The sequence below is a fragment of the Dipodomys merriami genome, unplaced genomic scaffold (assembly GCF_024711535.1).
Source record: "Dipodomys merriami isolate MVZ:Mamm:240054 unplaced genomic scaffold, mDipMer1.0.p SCAF_62, whole genome shotgun sequence".
NCBI lineage: Eukaryota > Metazoa > Chordata > Mammalia > Rodentia > Heteromyidae > Dipodomys > Dipodomys merriami.
This window is the reverse complement of record NW_027206202.1, coordinates 2,114,666-2,132,589: the sequence shown is the minus strand read 5'-3', so window position 1 is coordinate 2,132,589 and position 17,924 is coordinate 2,114,666. Positions and strand designations below refer to the sequence as shown.

Genomic DNA, 17,924 nt, shown 5'->3' with positions numbered 1-17,924 from the left:
CAGAATTCAGCCCTCTGAACAGCTAGGATTACAGGCACAAGGCATCGTATCCGGCTTTGAAAATCTTTTCAAGGGAATATTTGCTTAACCTGACATCAGTGTGACCTGTTCTCATTTCAACCTGGCTAACTAGAAGGGATTACTATGTTTTATAAAGATGGCTCCAGTGGCTTTGAGCGATCTTATTTAGTCCGGCAAGGAGTTGGGAGTGGGGATGAGATCATTGTGGCCATTCGGGGGGCCACAATGTTGGGGCGCTGGGACAGAAGGAAATGCATCCTGGAATAGTCAGTGTACTGCAAGTGTAGTTTAGACTTCCAGGAGGCCAGGCAGAATCAAGGACGCCCAGGTTCCAGAGCGTCCTCTAAGAAAGAAAACTGGTTTGGGGGAGGGTAATGCGGGTCCCGAATTGCCCAGTCACGGTGCAAGGCGAAAGGGCACCGCTAATGAGAGCCTGACCCGGGGCCCAACAGGATTGGAAAGCCACTGGGGCGATTAGCAGGAGACGGCATCAGACGGGGGCCGTGTGGCTCTGACAGCGTGGGGCCTCAGAGGCACCCAGGACAGTGAAGCTGATCCGGCCTTGACCCCAGGGCGGGCTCGGCGCGGGCGGAGGAGCCGCACACAGGTGGCTGTAACGTGAGCCGCGCGATCGCGGGTTGGCTCTCGGAGAGGGAAGGGCGAGGTGGCGCTCCGTGCTCCCCGCCCCCGGCCCCCGCGGAGGCGTCGTCGAAGCGGAGCCTCCGAGGACGCGGAGCCACCGCCGGCAGAGGTCAGCGCGAGCGCCGGCGTCGCCGGGCCCCGCGCGGCCCAGGGCGGGCGGGACTTCGCGCCAAGGCCCAGCACCCACTCGGGAACTTCCGGCGACGCTCGGCAAGGCCCTCTCTCCCCCCCCCCCTCCCACCGCAGCTTCGGGTCCCGGCCGAGCCGGAAACAACCGAGCGGATCCGGAAACAGCCGACAGGACCCGGAAGCAGGCCGCGCCGTCATCAGGGAGTGCGGGAATCCGCCGTTTGAGCTGAGGTGATGGCGGCAGCTGCGCCCGCGGCTCCAGGCGAGGACCGGCGACTGAGACGGCCGAGGGGTGGTACGTCGAGGCGTGTACGCGGGGGGGCGGCGGACCAGAGGCGGGGTCGAGCTCCGCCGCTGGGGCGGGAGGGGGGAAAAGAGGGGGACCCGGGGGAAAGGGGCGGGGCAGCCGGCGGGAGGGGGAGGAGGCAGGGCCTGAGCCGCGAGAGCAAGGGGCGGGGCTTGAGGCCCAAGGGATAAAGTGGGTGAGGCGGGAAGGGGCGGGGACATCAGAAGGGAGGGGTCGCGAGCGAGGAAAGGGGATTGGGTAAGCCGAGGGAGGGGGCGGGCTAAAGACTGTGTGAGGCCGAGTATGGCGCGAAGGTGTTGGGAAGGGGCGGGGCCAGGTGAGTGGGGCGGGGCCAGGTGCTGTAGAAGGTTGTGAGACTTGCTGATGTGCCAATTTGATGACTGGGGTTTGGGGGGGGGGATAAGGCAAACGATGGGGAGAGAGCCTGATTCCTGTCTTCCACAGCGCTGGATCCCTCACTGCAAGAGGGATCAGAGGTTGAAGGTGAGTCAGATGAACTCTGCCGGCTTAGGGCCGAGCTGGCAGGTGCCCTGGCAGAAATGGAGACTATGAAGGCTGTGGCGGAGGTGAGCGAGAGCACGAAGGCCGAAGCAGTGGCTGCTGTACAGCGGCAGTGCCAAGAAGAGGTGGCATCGCTGCAAGCCATCCTGAAAGGTGAGGGGGGGGGGTCTCCTCCAGACCTGCTGTTCGCCCAGAAGAGGGAGTACAGGACAAGAAAGGAATCGGATAAGTTATGAACTGCCTAACCCTAGGTCTGTCTGTGCAGTAGTTAGGGGTTCTTTCCTCTGATTTGCATACAGACGCTGTATATCAGGTCAGAAGCTGTCAGTTACAGCTAAGTTTAGCTCCCACCCTCTGCCTATTCCCTTGCTCTCTCTGTCATTTCTCATGTTTCACTGATGACTGATCAACCCTGAAAATGAGCAAGAAACCTCTCAGTTCCCCGAACCAGCCACATTTTAGTCGGGGCTGCAGAGTCAACCTTAGGCCCAAGCCTAGTTCTTCGGTTTCCTTCCTTCCCCTGCATGCACCTTCCTCCTCCTTCTTCTGCTTCATGGCCTCACCACTTGGGAAGCACCAGCTCCCCTGACCCCAGGTCCCCAGCTTCTTTTCCTCTTTCCTGCCCACTCCTCTAGGGAAAGGCCAGACTTTCTGAAGCAGATGGCAGGCGGGTGGGTCCCTGCTGTCGTTGGGCTCTCCAGGATTACTGCCCCACCTTCACAGCCTCTGTGTGTGATCTACTCTTGAAATTGGCTTCCAGAGTAAACTGCCCAAAATTCCCATCCCATCATGCCCTTTTCCCTTTAACAACTGCTCCTAGACCCAAACTTCTGGAACTGTTTATCACACTGCTAAGTATCTACATACTTATGCAATGTAGTCATCTATATATGACTTCCTGCCCTCTTACCCTTAATATTTATTCTTTAAATAGACCTACTTTTTTTTTCTTTTCTTTTCTTTTCTTTTTTTTTTTTTTTTGGTCGGTTGTGGGGCTTGAACTCTGGGTGCTGTCGCTCAGCTCTTCAGCACTTTACCACTTGAGCCACAGCGCCACTTCTAGTTTTCTGGGTGGTTTATTGGAAATAAGAGTCTCACAGACTTTCTTGCCCGGGCTGGTTTTGAACCCTGATCCTCAGATCTCAGCCTCTTGAGTAGCTAGGATTACAGGCGTGAGCCACCAGCGCCCAGCTAGACTTACTTTTTGTGTGTGCTAGTACTGGGTCTTCAACTTAGAGCCTGGGCTGTCTCTTAGCTTTATCACTCAGGGCTGGAACTTTACCTCTTGAGACTCAGCTCTACTTGAGGCTTATTGGTAGTTTATTGGAGATGGCAGTCTCATGGACTTTCCTGCTTGGGCTGGCTTCAATCTGAAATCCTGAGATCTCAGCCTTCTGAATAGCTAAGATTACAGGGGTGACCTACTACCTAAGTGTTTTATGAGTGTAATCTTTCTAACAAAGTATGGATTAGAAATAATTATCATCTCCATTTTACAGAGAAGCCTCTGAGGGCCAAAGAGTTGTAAAAATAACTTTCTTAAAGTTATAAGCTAAAAGCCAAGTGCTAGTGGCTCACATTTGTAATCCTAGCTACTCAAGAGGCTGAGATCTGAGGATCACAGTTCAAAGTCAGCCTGGGCAAGAGAACCCAGGAGATTTTTTAAATTATCTCCAATTCACTACCAGAAAACTGGAAGTACTGTGCTGTGGTTCAAAGTGGTAGAGTGCTAGACTTGAGCAAAGACACAGGGACAGTGCCCAGGCTCTGAGTTCAAGCCTCATCACTAACCAGGAAAAAAAAAAAAAAGCAGATTTATTTATTTTTATTTTTGCCAGTCCTGGGGCTTGAACTTAGGGCCTGGGCACTGTTCCTGAGCTTCTTTTGCTCAAGGCTAGCACTCTACCACTTGAGCCACATCATCATGTCCAGCTTTTGTCTGTTTATGTGGTACTGAAGAATCAAACTCAGGGCTTCATGCATGCTAGGCAAGCACTCTACCACTAAGCCATATTCCCAGCCCCGCAGCTTTATTTTTCTGGGAAAGTACTGGGATTTGTACTCAGGGACTTAAGTTGATAGGCAGGTTTTTATCATTTGAGCACTGTCTCCAAGCCTTCTTTTTTTCTTTATTTTATTTTTTGAGGGAAAATACAATTTATTTTTATTTTTATTTATTTTTTGCCAGTCCCAGAGCTTGAACCCTGGGTCTGGCACTGTACTGAGCCTCTTTGTGCTTAAGATTAGTGTTCTACCACTTAAGCCACAACACCACTTCCAGCTTTTTCTTTTTCTTTTTTTTTTTTTGGGGGGGGTCAGTCATGGGGTCTGTACTCTGGGCCTGGGCGCTGCCCTCAGTTCTTCAGCTTAAGGCAAGCGCTCTACCACTTGAGCCACAGCGCCACTTCTAGTTTTTTCTGCTTATGTGGTGCTGAGGAATCGAACCCAGGGCCTCATGCATGCAAGGCAAGCACTCTACCACTGAGCCACTTTCCCAGCCCAACTTCCAGCTTTTTCTGAGTAGTTTATTGGAGATGAGTTTCACAGACTTTTCTGCTTAGGCTGACTTCAAACTGTGATCCTCAGATCTCAGCCTCCTGAGTAGCTAAGATTACAGGCATGAGCCACCAACAGCTGGCTACAAATTATTTTTCTAGACATCTTTAAGTAGGTAAACAAAGGGATTTCAATTCAACATGTCAATTTGTGAATACAATGCATCTTGATCAATGTTGCTTTTTTTCTGGATAAGGTCTTCCATTTTTGCTTGGGGTTGATCTTAGTAGTTACAGGTGTATATAGGTATGTACTACCATGCTTGGCCTAGAAAGCAGATTTGAACCCAGGTAGCCTGTCAATGGAAACTTTACATCTAACATTAGTACATGTTAAGATAAATATCTGTGCAAACACAAAATGTTCGTGTTCCACCCAACAGCACCTCTACTGGCTGCTGATCTGGAAGATAAATTCCACACCTCCTGGCCTGGCATTCAAGGCCTCAGGAACCATATACCGTCTCCCTCTTCACCTTCCCAAGGTCTCTTCTCAGGCATCTTGCTTGGGCTTGCACACTCTGCCTTGACACCATGCCCAGATGGACCAGCTACTTTCCCACCTTGAGGACTGCTCCTGTTGGTCCTGTTACCTTCTGAGTCCTTCCCTGCTTCAAGCTAGCGCCCCCTCCTGGCCAAGCTGGCAGAGCACGGCTTCTTCTTTTTTTTTTTTTTTTTTTTGTCGGTCATGGGGCTTGAACTCTGGGCTTGGGCGCTGTCCCTCAGCTCTTCAGCTCAAGGCGAGCGCTCTACCACTTGAGCTATAGCGCCACTTCCGGTTTTCTGGTGGTTTATTGGAGATAGGAGTCTCACGGTCTCTCCTGCCCGGGCTGGCTTTGAACCGCGATCCTCAGATCTCAGCCTCCTGAGTAGCTAGGATTACAGGCGTGAGCCACCAGCGCCCGGCTAAGCACGGCTTCTTCTAGAGGAATCTATAGCTGGGATTCCACGCATCTCACTGCATTGTAATTAATGCCCTGGTGGTTTCTGTGTCTGATTAACTTTCTTCTTCTTTTTTTTTTTTTTTTTTGCGAGTCCAGCCTGGGCACTGTCCCTGAGCTTCTTATGCTCAAGGTTAGCACTCTACCATTTGAGTCACAGCACCACTTCTGGTTTTCTGAGTCGTTTATTGAAGATAAGAGTCTCAAGGACTTTCCTGCTCGGGCTGGCTTTTGAACCGAGATCCTTAGATCTGAGCCTCCTGAGTAGCTGGGATTACAGGTGTGAGCCACTGGCATCCGGCTCAGTTGTGGGGTTTTGAACTCAGAGCCTTACATTCTTGCTTGCCTTTTTTCACACAAGGCTAGCAATCTGTCACTTGAGTCACACCTACACTTCTGGCTTTTTGCTGGTTAATTGGAGATAAGAGTCTCTCACATTTGTCTGCCTGGGCTGGCCTTGAATATCAATCTTTACGTCTTAGCCTTCTAAGTAGCTAGGATTACAGACATGGTGCCCCACTAGTCCTGGTCTTAGTAAATTTTAATTCAGATATATTGGGATCACATTGTGTGTGTGTGTGTGTGTGTGTGTGTGTGTGTGTGTGTGTGTGTGTGTGTGTGTGTGTGTGTGTGTGTGTGTGTGTGTGTGTGTGTGTGTGTGTGTGTGTGTGTGTGTGTGTGTGTGTGTGTGTGTGTGTGTGTCCTAAGGCTTGAACTCAGGGCCTGGGTACTGTCTCTGAGCTTTTTTTTGCTTAAGGCTAGCAGTCTACCACTTGAGCCATAGCTTTACTTTTTGGGGGTTAGTTTATTGGAATAAGAGACTCCTGGACTTTCCTGCTCAGTCTGTCTTCAAACTGTGATCCTCAGATCTCAGCCTTCTGAACAGCTAGGATGACAGGCGTGAGTCCCCAGCACTAGCTCAAGGACCACTTCTTTGATGGAGTACACCTGAGAGACACATTGCCCAGCTGAACCTCTCCTATGTACCTGGGCTTTGACCTTACATGTGTCCTTTTGAGTCATCCTATAACCACCTGATCTTCAGTTACGTTCCCATGTTGCCATCTCTGAGAAGCTGAAGGCTTGCCAGGGCATTCTGCCAGTCCATGTGGCACCCCTACAAATCTGATAGCAGAGAGGCAATGAACTGAGCTCCTGCCCTTCCTGCCCATAGAGTCCATCAGCAGCTACGAGGCCCAAATCACAGCCTTGAAGCAGGAACGGCAGCAGCAGCAACAGGACTGTGAGGAGAAGGAGCGGGAGCTGGGCCACCTCAAGCAGCTGCTCGCCCGCGCCCACCCCCTGGACTCCTTGGAGAAGCAGATGGAAAAGGTAGGATGGCCTGACCTAACAGCATTTGGAGAGCTTGTGAGAAATGGCAGCGTCCTGTCATCTGTCACTGGACATAGTACACCATGTATGATTCCAGGTAGAGCATAGCGCTACTGTGTAATCAGGGACTTGGGAAGGATTTGGTTTGTTCTTTGCTAGTGAGTGATCAAGTGTATCCCTCCCAAAAAGCCAGAAGTGGAGCTGTGGCTCCAGTGGTAGAGTGCTAGTCTTGAGAGAGAAAAAAACTCAGAGACAGTGCCCAGGTTCTGAGTTCAAGCCCTAGTACATAACAGGGGACCTGGAAAGAAAAGGCTTCCTTTCCACAGTCCTGCCCTCGGCTGCTGCTACTGCTACTGCATCCAGGGTTCCTTCACGACCCTTGCACCGGATGGCTTGGCTCAGACACAGCCCCTCTGGGGCCAGAAGGAGTAGTAAGGCCGATTCTGGAGCTCCCCCTATATTGAGCTGCCATGTGCCCCATGGCATGGGCCAGGACTTTAGGTGGAACCAGCCCTCTCTATAGACTTGGAGGTTAAAGGAGCTTGTGTGGGAGTCTTGAGTGACTCAAGAGGTGGAAGCAGCGTGGGGCGGTGGCCAGTAGACGATGACTAGCAGCTTCCTGCCTCTGGGGCCTGGGTGGGAGGCAGGCGCTTCTCACTGCCCAGCCCTGGGATGGGTGAGGCAGTTGTGGGTTTGGTTTGGCGTTGATTCTGTGAGGTAGAGGAGCCAAGCAGAGATGGCCAGAGACTGTTGACTCTGCGAGTTCAGCAGGATCCCAAACTTGAAAAAGCGACAGAGAGGAAATGGTCAGCCTTCTACTTAGGACTTGAGGGAGGGAGGATGTGTCAGGTAAGATGAGGGTTGGTGGCAGGTGATTAAACACTCAATTTAGCACACACACACACACACACACACACGTGTGCACATGCAAGTTGGATGTTAGTGAAGAAAGCTATGGTTTGTAAGAGGGCAAGGAGACAGGATGCTTTCCTGACTTAGGCCCTGGAACAAGGCCCACAGCCCTCAGACCCCTGTGTTCTTCCAACTGCATTGGGTCAGACAAAAAGATCAGGAAGATTCCAGGAGCTGCGGGGCTGAAGGAAAGCCTGGAGCAGACCTGAGGGTCTATCTCGTTGCCCTCCCCATCCCCTGCAGGCCCACGAGGACTCAGAGAAGCTGCGGGAGATTGTGCTGCCCATGGAGCAGGAGATCCAGGAGCTGAAGGCGAAGCTGCTGAAGGCTGAGGAGCTGATCCAGGAGATCCAGGTGAGGGGAGCTCGGGGGAGCCCAGGGGAGGAGGGCACCCCCAGGACGCAGCCCTCAGCTTCTTCCCCGCATCGTTCCCTAGAGACGACCCCGGCTGCCCCCTGCCCTACATAGCTCTGCAGAGTCATTACCTCTGTCCCGAAACCCATCTCCCCCACTGGAGCCCCTGGAAGAGCTGAGCGGAGATGGGGGGCCCGCGGCTGAGGCCTTCGCCCACAACTGTGATGACAGCGCGTCCATCACCTCCTTCTCGCTGGGAGGGGCCGGCAGCAGCGCCTCCCTGCCCCGTGGACGCCATGGCCTGAGCCCAGAGCAGGAAGAGACGGCCTCTCTGGTGTCCACTGGCACCCTGGTCCCTGAGGGCATCTACCTGCCCCCTCCTGGGTACCAGTTGGTGCCAGACACTCAGTGGGAGCAGCTGCAGGTGGAGGTACGTGGACCGGGCAAGCAGCTTGTGGGCATCTAGCTTCGATGAGTCCAGAGCCCATGCTAGAGCAAGAGTTGGGGTGCCACAGGACAGGAGAGCAATACCTCTCAGGGAACCGAGCCAGGCACAGACACAGACTTGAGGGGCATTATCATGGAGTGAGATGCCCACAACCAAACTAGAGCAGCAAGCAGCACAGGGCCTGCTAATGTGTGTGCGGCCCCAGACTCGGCCCCAGTTCCACCACAAAGAAAATGGAAGAGGTGTGAGAAACTGGCAAAATGGGAGACTCACAAAGACTGGAGCTGAGGTCTGGATGGTGGGGGAAGAGGCTGTTGGGAGGGGCAGTACTAGGGTTTGAAACTCAGGGCCTCCTGCTCACTAGGCAGAGGGCTCTTGTCATTTGAGCCACAGCTCCAATTTGGGCTTTTAGCTGGTTAATTGGAGATAAAAGTCTCAGGTACTTTTTTGCCTGTGCTGGCTTCAAAGCGCAGTCCTCGGATTTCAACCTCCTGAGTTGCTGGGATTACAGGCATGAGCCACCAGCATCTGGCTCAAGTGGTAGAGTTTTGATAGACATTCAAGGTTCTGGTTCATTTCCCAGTATACCGAAAGAGAGAGAGAGAGAGAGTCAGACAGACAGACAGGAATTAAGAGAGGTAGAGATGAGACCAGGAGATGGTAAAGAGATGGTAGCAGAGACCAGAAGGGCGGTAGACTTGGTACCCACTTTGGAGGGATCCTGGGCGGGCGGGGCCTGCCAAGTGCCCGTTGTGGTAATGAAGGTCAGGTTGACACACTCCACACTCCTGGCAAACAGCGTGTGCCTCACGGCACGGCCACCCTTTGGAGGGGAAACCTGGGGACTGAGGCATGGGTCTGTGGCAGGGGCGGCAGCTGCAGAAGGACCTGGAGACTGTCAGCCAGCAGCGGGATGAGCTGCAAGAGGGCCTGAGGCGGAGTACCGAGGACTGTGCCAAGCAGGTGGGTCCCAGCTCTGCGCCCGCCCCTGCCTGGCCTCTGGCCGCCCGCTGCCCCCTCCGAGTTCCCTGATCTCTCTGCCTCCTTCCATCCCCAGATGCAGGTCCTCCTGGCCCAGGTCCAGAACTCAGAGCAGCTGCTCCGGACCCTGCAGGGCACCGTGAGCCAGGCCCAGGAGCGCGTGCAGCTGCAGATGGTGAGCGCCTGGCAGGGCGGGAGGGTGGGCAGGACTGGGGAGGGTCTGGGGAGGCCTTGGCCCTCCTCCCTGCAGCTCTGGTCTTTCTCTGGAAATAGTGCCTGGTAGGTAAAGGGTTTGGGGGATCATCTAGCAGTGCCAGAGTTCTCATTTTCCTTGAGATTAACCTTGAGCTTGTCAGGCAGGTGCTCTTACCACTGAGCCACACTGCCAGCCCTTTTTACCTTATTTTTTCAGGTAGGGTCTTGCACTGTTTTCGTAGGGCCTGCCTCAGACTATACGGTCCTCCTACCTACTGTCTCCCTGTCCCTGGTATCACTGGTACCTAACACCATACCCAGCTTGTTGGTTGAGAAGGGTGTCTCCATCATGTTTTCCTCGGACGAGGCTCAATACCTGGCCTCCCAGTCTCTGCCTTCCAAGTAGCTGAGATTGCAGTCATGAGGCACCACACCTGTCTGAGCTGTGTGTTCTTGAATCAACTCCATGCTTCACTAGCTGTAAAACCGAAATAATGGACCTTAGTTTGCAGATACTTGCCAAGACCAGAGAGGAGGGCTCAGTGAGTAAACGGGTCAGATGTAAGGCCGGGGGTGCAGTGGGCCGCCTGGCAGACGAAGGATGTGTGGGAAGGGGGTCCCATCCCATAATGCCACTGTTCCCGCCCTGAGGTGTGGGCTCCAAGAAGCCGGCTGTTCTGATTTTGCAAAGAAAAATAGGAATCTGGATTGTGGACATATTGTGTCTTTATTTATTTGTTTTTGTCTGTCAGTCCTGAGGTTTGATTTCAGGACCTGGATGGCATCCCTGAGCTTTTTCTTTGCTCAACACTAGCATTCTACTGCTTGAGCCACAGCTCTACTTCCATCTTTTTAGTGGTTAATTTGAAGATAAGAGTTTCATGAATTTTACTGCCTGAGCTGGCTTTGAACAGTGAAGTGATCCTCAGATCTCAGCTTCCTGAGTAGCTAGGATTATAGACATGAATTTCAGGTGCCTATACGTGTGTGTGCATGCGTGGGGTGTGTGTGTGTTTGTGTTTGTGTGTGTGTGTGTGTGTGTGTGTGTGTGTGTGTGTGTGTGTGTGTAATATATTGAAGAAAACTTTTCAGTATTGGGGTCTCATAATTGCTCAGGCTTGCTTCTTCATAGCTGGTGTTCTACTATGTGGGTTACATCTCTGGTTCTGCTTTTTGCTGTTTTTTTTTGGTGGTGTTGTTGTTGGTTGTGGGGCTTGAACTCTAGACCTGGGCGCCGTCTCTGAGCTCTTCAGCTCAAGGCGAGCATTTGAGCCACAGCCTCACTTCTCGTTTTCTGGTGGTTTATTGAAGATGAGTCTCACAGACTTTCCTGCCCAGGCTGGCTCTGAACCGCAATCCTCAGATCTCAGCCTCCTGAGTAGCTGGCACCAGCTACTCGGCACCGGGCTTGCTGGTTATTTTGAAGTGGAATGTAGTGAGCTTTCCTGCCAAGGCTGATTTCAAACTGTGATCTTCCAGATCTTGGCTTCCTGAATAGCTAGGATTACAGTTGTGAGCCATGTCCACTCAACTTGCCTCCCAATTTAAAGTTCACAATTACTTTAATTTTATTTTTTGTCAGTCATGGGGCTTGAACTCTGGGCTTAGGTGCTGTCCCTGCACTCTTCAGCTCAAGGTGAGCACTCTCCTGCTTGAGCCACAGCACCACGTCCAAGTTCACAATTACTTTAGGCCTTAAACAAAACACATTGCCAAGCATGGTGGTGCATGCCTGTAATCCCAGCACTTATGTGGTTGTGGTGTGAGAATTGTGAGTTAAAGGCCAGTCTTTTTTTTGGTCGGTTGTGGGGCTTGAACTCTGGGCCTGGACGCTGTCCCTCAGCTCTTCAGCTCAAGGTGAGCACTCTACCATTTGGGCCATAGTGCCACTTCTGGTTTTCTGGTGGTTTATTGGAGATAAGAGTCTCAAGGACTTTCCTGCCTGAGCTGTCTTTGAACGGTGATCCTCAGATCTCAGCCTCCTGAGTAGCTAGGATTACAGGTGTGAGCCACCAGTGCCCATCTCCAGGCCAGTCTTGACTACATAGTGAGATCCTGTCTTAAAAATAAGACCTGTAAGCCAGGTACCAGTGGCTCATGCCTGTAATCCTAGCTATTCAAGAGGCTAATATCTGAGGCTTGGGGTTTGAAGCCAGCCTGGGCAGAAAAGTCCATAAGATGCTTATCTCCAATTAACCACCAAAAAAGCCAGAAGTTGGGGCTGTGACTCTGGTGATAAGAGTGCTAGCCTTGAACAAAAAAGCTAAATAGCAGCATGAGGCCCTAAATCCCGAGTAACAATATCAAGCACCAATACTGGCACGAAAAATTAAAGTAAAACATGCAGGCACAGACGAGATGCTCCCACTGGCTGCAGCATGGGAAGAGCTTGGGCCCACAAGCAGGGGCCGGCATCTGGCCGCCGTGCAGGGGCAGGCCTTGGCGACTGTCTCTCAAGGTCTCGCTTCACTCTCCGTCCCCAGGCAGAACTGGCCACCTCCCACAAGTGCCTGCGCCACGAGGTGAAGCGGCTCAATGAGGAAAACCAAGGGCTCCGGGCTGAGCAGCTGCCATCCGCAGCCCACCCGGACCTAGCGCAGCGCCAGGGCGAGGAGGAGGCACTGCCCAGCTCCGTGCAGGTAAGTGTGATGTGGCCATCAAGAGCCAGCGGCCACCCCATCCTTCCTTCCTCTCCCGGAAGAATAGAGCAAGGCCTGTGACCAAAGGCCCAAAGCCGGCTGTAGTACTGTGCCACCTTGGCCAACACAGTTGACTTCCCTACAACTCAGCTTCTTCATCTGATCAAGGGAATGGAGCTGTTTTCCGGTGTTAGCATGAAATGAGTGCTAACGGAGTGCTTGATGCGAACGAGGCAGCTATTTGGTTTGCTTTCATTTTTGCATTGCTGGGGTGGAGCCTCAGGCCTCGACGGTGCAAGACAAGTGTTCTGCTGCTGAGCCTCAGCCCCAGTCCTTGCATCTCCTTGGTTTGTTTTCTTTGGAAACAGGGTCTCCCTGAGTAGTCTAGACAGGCTTCAAACTCACCGTCCAACTGCCTTTGCCTCCCAAGTACTGTCACTACAGGCATGTGCCACCGCGGCTGGTACTGTTTGCTAGCTTTAAAAAAAACCTTCAGGGGCTGGGAAGGTGGCTCAGTAGTAGAGCGCTTGCCTTGCATGCATGAGGCCCTGGGTTCGATTCCTCAGCACCACGTAAGCAAAAAGAAAAAAGCCAAAAGTGGCGCTGTGGCTCAAGTGGTAGAGCGCTAGCCTTGAGCTGAAGAGCTGAGGGACAGTGCCCAGGCCCAGAGTTCAGGCCCCACGATCGGACCCCCAAAAAAAAAAATTTAGCCGGGCACTGGTGGTTCACGCCTGTAATCCTAGCTACTCAGGAGGCTGAGATCTCAGGATCACTGTTCAAAGACAGCCCAGGCAGAAAAGTCCTTGAGACTCTTATCTCCAATAAACCACCCAAAAACTGGAAGTAGCACTGTGGCTCAAGTGGTAGAGCGCTAGCCTTGAGCTGAAATGCTCAGGAACAGCACCCAGACTCAGAGTTCAAGCCTCATGACCAATTAAAAAAAAAACTCCTTCCTTCTCTTCCTTCCTCTCCTTAATACTAAGGATTGAACACAAGGCCTTGCACTTACTTGGTCAGCAAGTGCTCCACCACTTGAGCCATGCCTCCAGTTATCTTTTAGTTTGTTTTGCAAGTATGATCCCAAACTAACATTGCCTAGGTTGGCCTCCAACTGTGATCTTTCTGCTTCTTCCTCCCACCATGTCTGGCACTGTTTGATTTTTTGTTTTGCTTGTCTTTTTCTTTCTGGTAGTATGATTTGAACTCAGGGCCTTGAGCTCAAACTTGTCAGGCAGGTGCTCTTCCACTTGAGCCCCCTCTCAGCCCTGTTTGAATTCATCATCATCTTTGAGTCCTCCTATCATGATCTATGCATAGCATTTGATGGTTTAATTTATTAATAATACAGTTTAATGGCAACTTCATTTATGAAACATAAAGATCCTGGAAGACCCCCTCTACTGAGAGGCGCTGTTCACATTTATTTCTGTGCCTCTCCTTGGATTGGTTTTGTCCTTTTTTTCTTTTTTGTGTAATCTATCTTTCTTTTTCTTTTCTTTCTTTCTCTTTCTTTTCTTTCTTTCTTTTTTTTTCTTTCTTCTTTCTCCCTCCCTCCCTCCCTCCCTCCCTCCCTCCCTCCCTCCCTCCCTCTCTTTCTTTCTTTCTTTCTTTCTTTCTTTCTTTCTTTCTTTCTTTCTTTCTTTCCTTTCCTTTCCTTTCCTTTCCTTTTCTTTTCTTTTCTTTTCTTTTTCTTGGTACCAGTCCTGGGCTTGAACTTAGGGCCTGGGCACTGTCCCTGAGCTTCTTTTGCTGAAGGGTAGCAATCCACCACTTCCAGTTTTCTGAGTAGCTAATTGGAGATAAGAGTCTCACAGACTTTTTTGCTCAGGCTGACTTCAAACTGCTATCCTGAGATCTCAGCCTCCTGAATAGCAAGGATTATAGGTGTGAGCCACCATCCCCTGGCTTTTTTGTATAAATTCATTACATACATAGTAGAGATCCTTCTAGAGTGGCCCATGAGCTTTCTAAAGAAATCTTAATCAAGGTGATTTTCTGAAACTTTCTGGAACTTTCTTAATGCACCCTTCCTCGAGTCTTGGATAGGATGCACAGGCCCTTGGGCCCCTTCACTCCCACCGCAGAACCAATGTTTATCTGTCCTTTGTTCCATTTGATTGAAGTCAGGGCCTGGGCATTGTCCCTGAGCTTTTTTCTGCTCAAGGCTAGTGCTCTACTGCTTTGAGCCACAGCGCCACTTCCTTTTTTCTGGTGATTAATTGGAGATAAAACTCTCATAGACTTTCCTGCCCAGGCTGGCTTTGAACCACGATCCTCAGATCTCAGCCTCCTGAATAGCTAGAATTATAGGCGTGCGCTACTAGTGCCCAGCTGGTCTTTTACTTTTCTAACCATGTTCTTCCTTCCTTCCAACCATCCTCAATGGCCAGTAGCCCCTTCCCTCTTCTTCTGCCCTGTGCCCAGCTGGCCACTCGTGTTCCCCCAGGAGCTGCAGCAGCTGGTGCAGTGCACACGGCAGGGGGCGTGGGCCCGGCAGCAGGCACAGGAGCATGAGGCTGAGCGCCTGCGCATCGAGATCGTGACACTACGGGAGGCGCTGGAGGAGGAGACAGTGGCCAAAGCCAGCCTGGAGGGGCAGCTGAGGGTGCAGCGAGAGGAGGCAGGTGAGGGAAGAGGTGACAAGGGAAGAGGGTCCCCGACCTTCTGCAGGGCCTGCCTGGGTCAGGGTGTAGGCCGCAGGTTGGGAGCCCAGCAGAATCAGCCATGACCATTCTCTTTCTTCCTGCAGAGGTGCTGGAGGGTGAGTAGTGGCTGGCACCCTGCCTGGGCTGGGCTGCGGTAGGGAAAGAGATGGTATGGGCCTGATGCCAGCTCCTTCGCCTGACTTCCCAGCCTCCCTGTGCAGCCTGAGGACCGAGGTAGAGCGGCTCCAGCAGGAGCACGGCAAGGTGAGGCTGAACCCGGCTCCTGGCCCTGGATGAGAAGGGACTGGGCAGCCGTGTACACAGGACCCTCAGGGCCCCGTGCCCTGCCCCACCCAGGCCGCAAGAAATCCTTCCTCCTGGCCAGGCCGCAGCTGGGCAGAGGAGATAGAGTTGGGTGGTATCGAGGGCAGCAGTGTGGGTGCTCTCACTGTCTTGGTCACCCTCCCTTCTAGCCCAAAGTAAGCCAGGCTCCAGCTCACCCTCCTGCCCCTGCAGGGCCAGCTCACAGACCTCCTCTCCGAGCAGAGGGCTAAGACACTGCGGCTGCAGGCAGAGCTGGAGACCAGTGAGCAAGTGCAGAGGGACTTCGTGCGCCTCTCCCAGGCCCTCCAGGTACAGCCCGGCCCCTCCCATCAGACTGCCCTGGCTCCCAGTGCCCGTGTTGGTGACCCCAGGGCCGGTGACGCGTCCCTGTCTTCCATGAGCAATCCCTTCAGAGCTGGGCAGGTGGCTCAGTGGTAGAGCGCTTGCCCGGCATGCATGAGGCCCTGGGTTCGATTTCTCCGCACCACATAAGCAGAAAAAGCTGGAAGTGGGGCTGTGGCTCAAGTGGTAGGGTGCTAGCCTTAAGCTGAAATGCTGAGGGACAGCGCCCAGGCCCAGAGTTCCCCATGACCAACCTCCCCCCCAAAAAAGAGCAGACCCCTCATTGCAGGATACCTCTTCCTCCTTCTGAGACTGGTCTCTCCCCACAAGCTATTGCTCAAAAAAAAAAAAATGGAAGCTCTTTTTTATGTATCTTAGTCATAGAATGCTCTTCCATAGGCCCTGCAGCCACACCCTGCATTCCTTGCCCAACCCGCAGGTGCGCCTGGAGCGGATACGCCAGGCGGAGACTCTGGAGCAAGTTCGAAGCATCATGGATGAGGCACCTCTGAGGGATGTCAGGGACATCAAGGACACCTGAGGGGCCAGGCCAGAAGCCACTGGTCCCTGTCCCCTCCCATCCTAGGGAGGACCTGTCCTTCTCCTCCCAGCCCCCCGGGGTCTGGGCTGTGGGGCTCAGGATGCAGTCCACCCTCTCTAGGCCTGGGGGGCGGGGAGGGGGGGGAGGCGCACCCCCCAGCACCTCCTCCCAGGATGACCGGCCCTTCTGCTCTCAGGGATGACACCCGCGTGAGGCCCAGCCCCCTCCCAGAACCAAAGGTGCAGGCTGAGGCCTGCGGCTTTCTGGCTGCCATGCCGCCTTCTGGGCCCGCTCGCCCTTCCCCCCCTGCCCCTGCCGGGGGGTCTAGGTAGATGTCTCCTGCAGCCAGCCCGGCGCGTGGTGGCGGCCAGCCCTCCGGTATCAGCAGGTCCTCCACGCGTGCCCTGCGGTGGGCGGCCGCTCCCTGGACTGCATGACACTAGGGCGCTTGTCCGCGGGCCTGGCGCGGGCCCAAGGCGCGAGCAGAGGCGAGGCCAGAGTTTTTTTCTGTCATTTATTTTCAATAAATAAGCAGCTCAGTCAGTTGCCCCTGAAGCCCCACGGGGTGGGGGTGGGGTGGGGTTCCAAATTTCAGGGGGGATGTCAGGGGGGTGGGGGGAAGAAGTCGGGGAAGGTGTGCCACCGCTCTGCGGGAGGTGTCACACTGGGGGGGCGGGGGGGCGGGGGGCTGGTTACTTCCTTCTCTCATCTTCTGGATCTGAAAGGAGAAAGGGGAGGGATGGAGCCATGGGCCTGGAGGGAGAGGCGCTGACTCCCGGAGCAGCGCGGCTCAGTGATCACTCACCTCCCGAACTCACTTGTGTCCCAGACCCCAGCCCGCCCCAGCCACCGCAGCTCCAGCAGCGGAGACCCCCAGTGCCAGCCAGCGCGCTCAGCGCAGCGCAGCGCAGCAGTAATGGCGCCTGCGGGTGGCCAGGCCTGCCCCCTGCGGACAGCGGGTGGGCAGGACCCAGAGATGCTGGTGCCCACGCTGAGGGCGGCTTTGCGCAGCTGTGTGGAAGCGCAGGGCAGCGGCCACGGCTCAAGGGGGAGCCGTGGAGAGCGCGAGCGACCGCAGGGACGCGCGGGCTGGGAGCGAGCGGCAGGGCGCAGCAGCCGGGCAGGAAGGGGCAATACCTGTGACACGGTTCAAAGACATGGAGGGGTGGTTATCCTACGGCCAGAGAGGACAGAGAGAGGCCATTATCGAAGGGGCAGCGGCCTGGACAGCGACCCGCCCAGGTGCAACGGAGTGGGGAGGGGGCCTGGGCTGCGCCTCCCTGGGGACACTGGTCCCACCAGGGCCAAGAACTTACCACCTGAAACAGAGGACGCGCGCACGCGCATGCTCGCGGCGCAAAGGGCAAAAGTGGGGCTCAGGGCCCAGGCTGCGGGGTCAGAACAGGGGCGGGCCTTACCCTCCAGGTAGTTCCGAGCAATGAACTTGAGGAGCTCATCCAGCCCAATGACTGGAAGGGAGATCTTCAGGACCATGAGCCACTGATTCAAGTCCAGGGCCCGGAGCTTGAAGATCATCTGGGGGGGGGCGGCGGGGAGAGACAATCGTCGTGAGGAAGGACAGCATCCCCGTAGGAGGGGAAAGGAAGCACCTGCTGCTCCCCCCTCCCCCATTCCACCTTCCCATCAGAGCCTCCAGAGCGCGAGGCCGGGCCCCCCATGGCTCACCGGCAGCGGGTCGACATAGAGGATAAGGAAGTGGAGGGACATGGACAGGCAGATAGAGCCCAGCAGCCAGATGTTCACCCAGGGCGGCATCCGCATCAGAGACTGGTTCTCAGACAGGCTGTGTGTGGAGGCGTGGGCGGCGTGGACAGGAGAGAGGCACAGTGAGGAGGCAGGGAGGCAGGGAGGCTGAGGCTGAGGGCAGGGGGCTCAGGAGCAGGTGGGCAGGCCTACCTGTTGAGAGCGTTGCACATCTCAATGGTGACCAGCACGGACAAGGCCATGGTCATGGGCTCGGGGGCCTCAAAGATCTCACAGTCCAGGCCGCCAAAGTCTGGGTTGTCCTCGGTACACTGCATAAAGTGAGTCTGCGGGGACAAGAGTCGGGGGCCTGAGATCCCTCTTTGCTGCCCTCCTGCTGTCCTCCTGCTG

General features: G+C 54.2%; 2 protein-coding genes across 2 annotated transcripts in view; one reads left to right on the top strand and one right to left on the bottom strand.

The window, feature by feature from the left end:
* Window positions 1-757: 757 nt before the first annotated feature.
* On the top strand, window positions 758-16,355 carry LOC138815027 (rab GTPase-binding effector protein 2-like). Its single transcript, XM_070004262.1, has 14 exons — window positions 758-772; window positions 910-1,087; window positions 1,544-1,753; window positions 6,271-6,428; window positions 7,584-7,694; window positions 7,777-8,124; window positions 9,010-9,105; window positions 9,200-9,298; window positions 11,802-11,957; window positions 14,404-14,581; window positions 14,707-14,718; window positions 14,811-14,866; window positions 15,119-15,235; window positions 15,708-16,355. The coding sequence occupies exons 2-14, from the start codon at window positions 1,027-1,029 to the stop codon at window positions 15,807-15,809; spliced, it is 1,704 nt and encodes a 567-aa protein (XP_069860363.1). The 5' UTR covers window positions 758-772; window positions 910-1,026; the 3' UTR covers window positions 15,810-16,355.
* LOC138815026 (sarcoplasmic/endoplasmic reticulum calcium ATPase 1) overlaps window positions 16,337-17,924 on the bottom strand; it is a 16,072-nt gene continuing 14,484 nt past the window's right edge. Inside the window, exons 19-23 of the mRNA XM_070004261.1 lie at window positions 17,727-17,860; window positions 17,496-17,613; window positions 17,228-17,345; window positions 16,947-16,983; window positions 16,337-16,527 (exon numbers count right to left, since the gene is read on the bottom strand). Coding sequence (XP_069860362.1) covers window positions 16,979-16,983; window positions 17,228-17,345; window positions 17,496-17,613; window positions 17,727-17,860 — 375 coding nt within the window. The 3' untranslated portion in view covers window positions 16,337-16,527; window positions 16,947-16,978. The remainder of the gene's footprint in view (window positions 16,528-16,946; window positions 16,984-17,227; window positions 17,346-17,495; window positions 17,614-17,726; window positions 17,861-17,924) is intronic.

Bases quoted from the DNA above. Each gene is read 5' to 3' on its own strand.
- LOC138815027 (XM_070004262.1), top strand. From the start codon at position 1,027: ATGGCGGCAGCTGCGCCCGCGGCTCCAGGCGAGGACCGGCGACTGAGA. The intron at 9,299-11,801 runs GTGAGCGCCTGG...CTCCGTCCCCAG, and splicing joins AGCGCGTGCAGCTGCAGATG to GCAGAACTGGCCACCTCCCA. The intron at 15,236-15,707 runs GTACAGCCCGGC...CCCAACCCGCAG, and splicing joins GCCTCTCCCAGGCCCTCCAG to GTGCGCCTGGAGCGGATACG.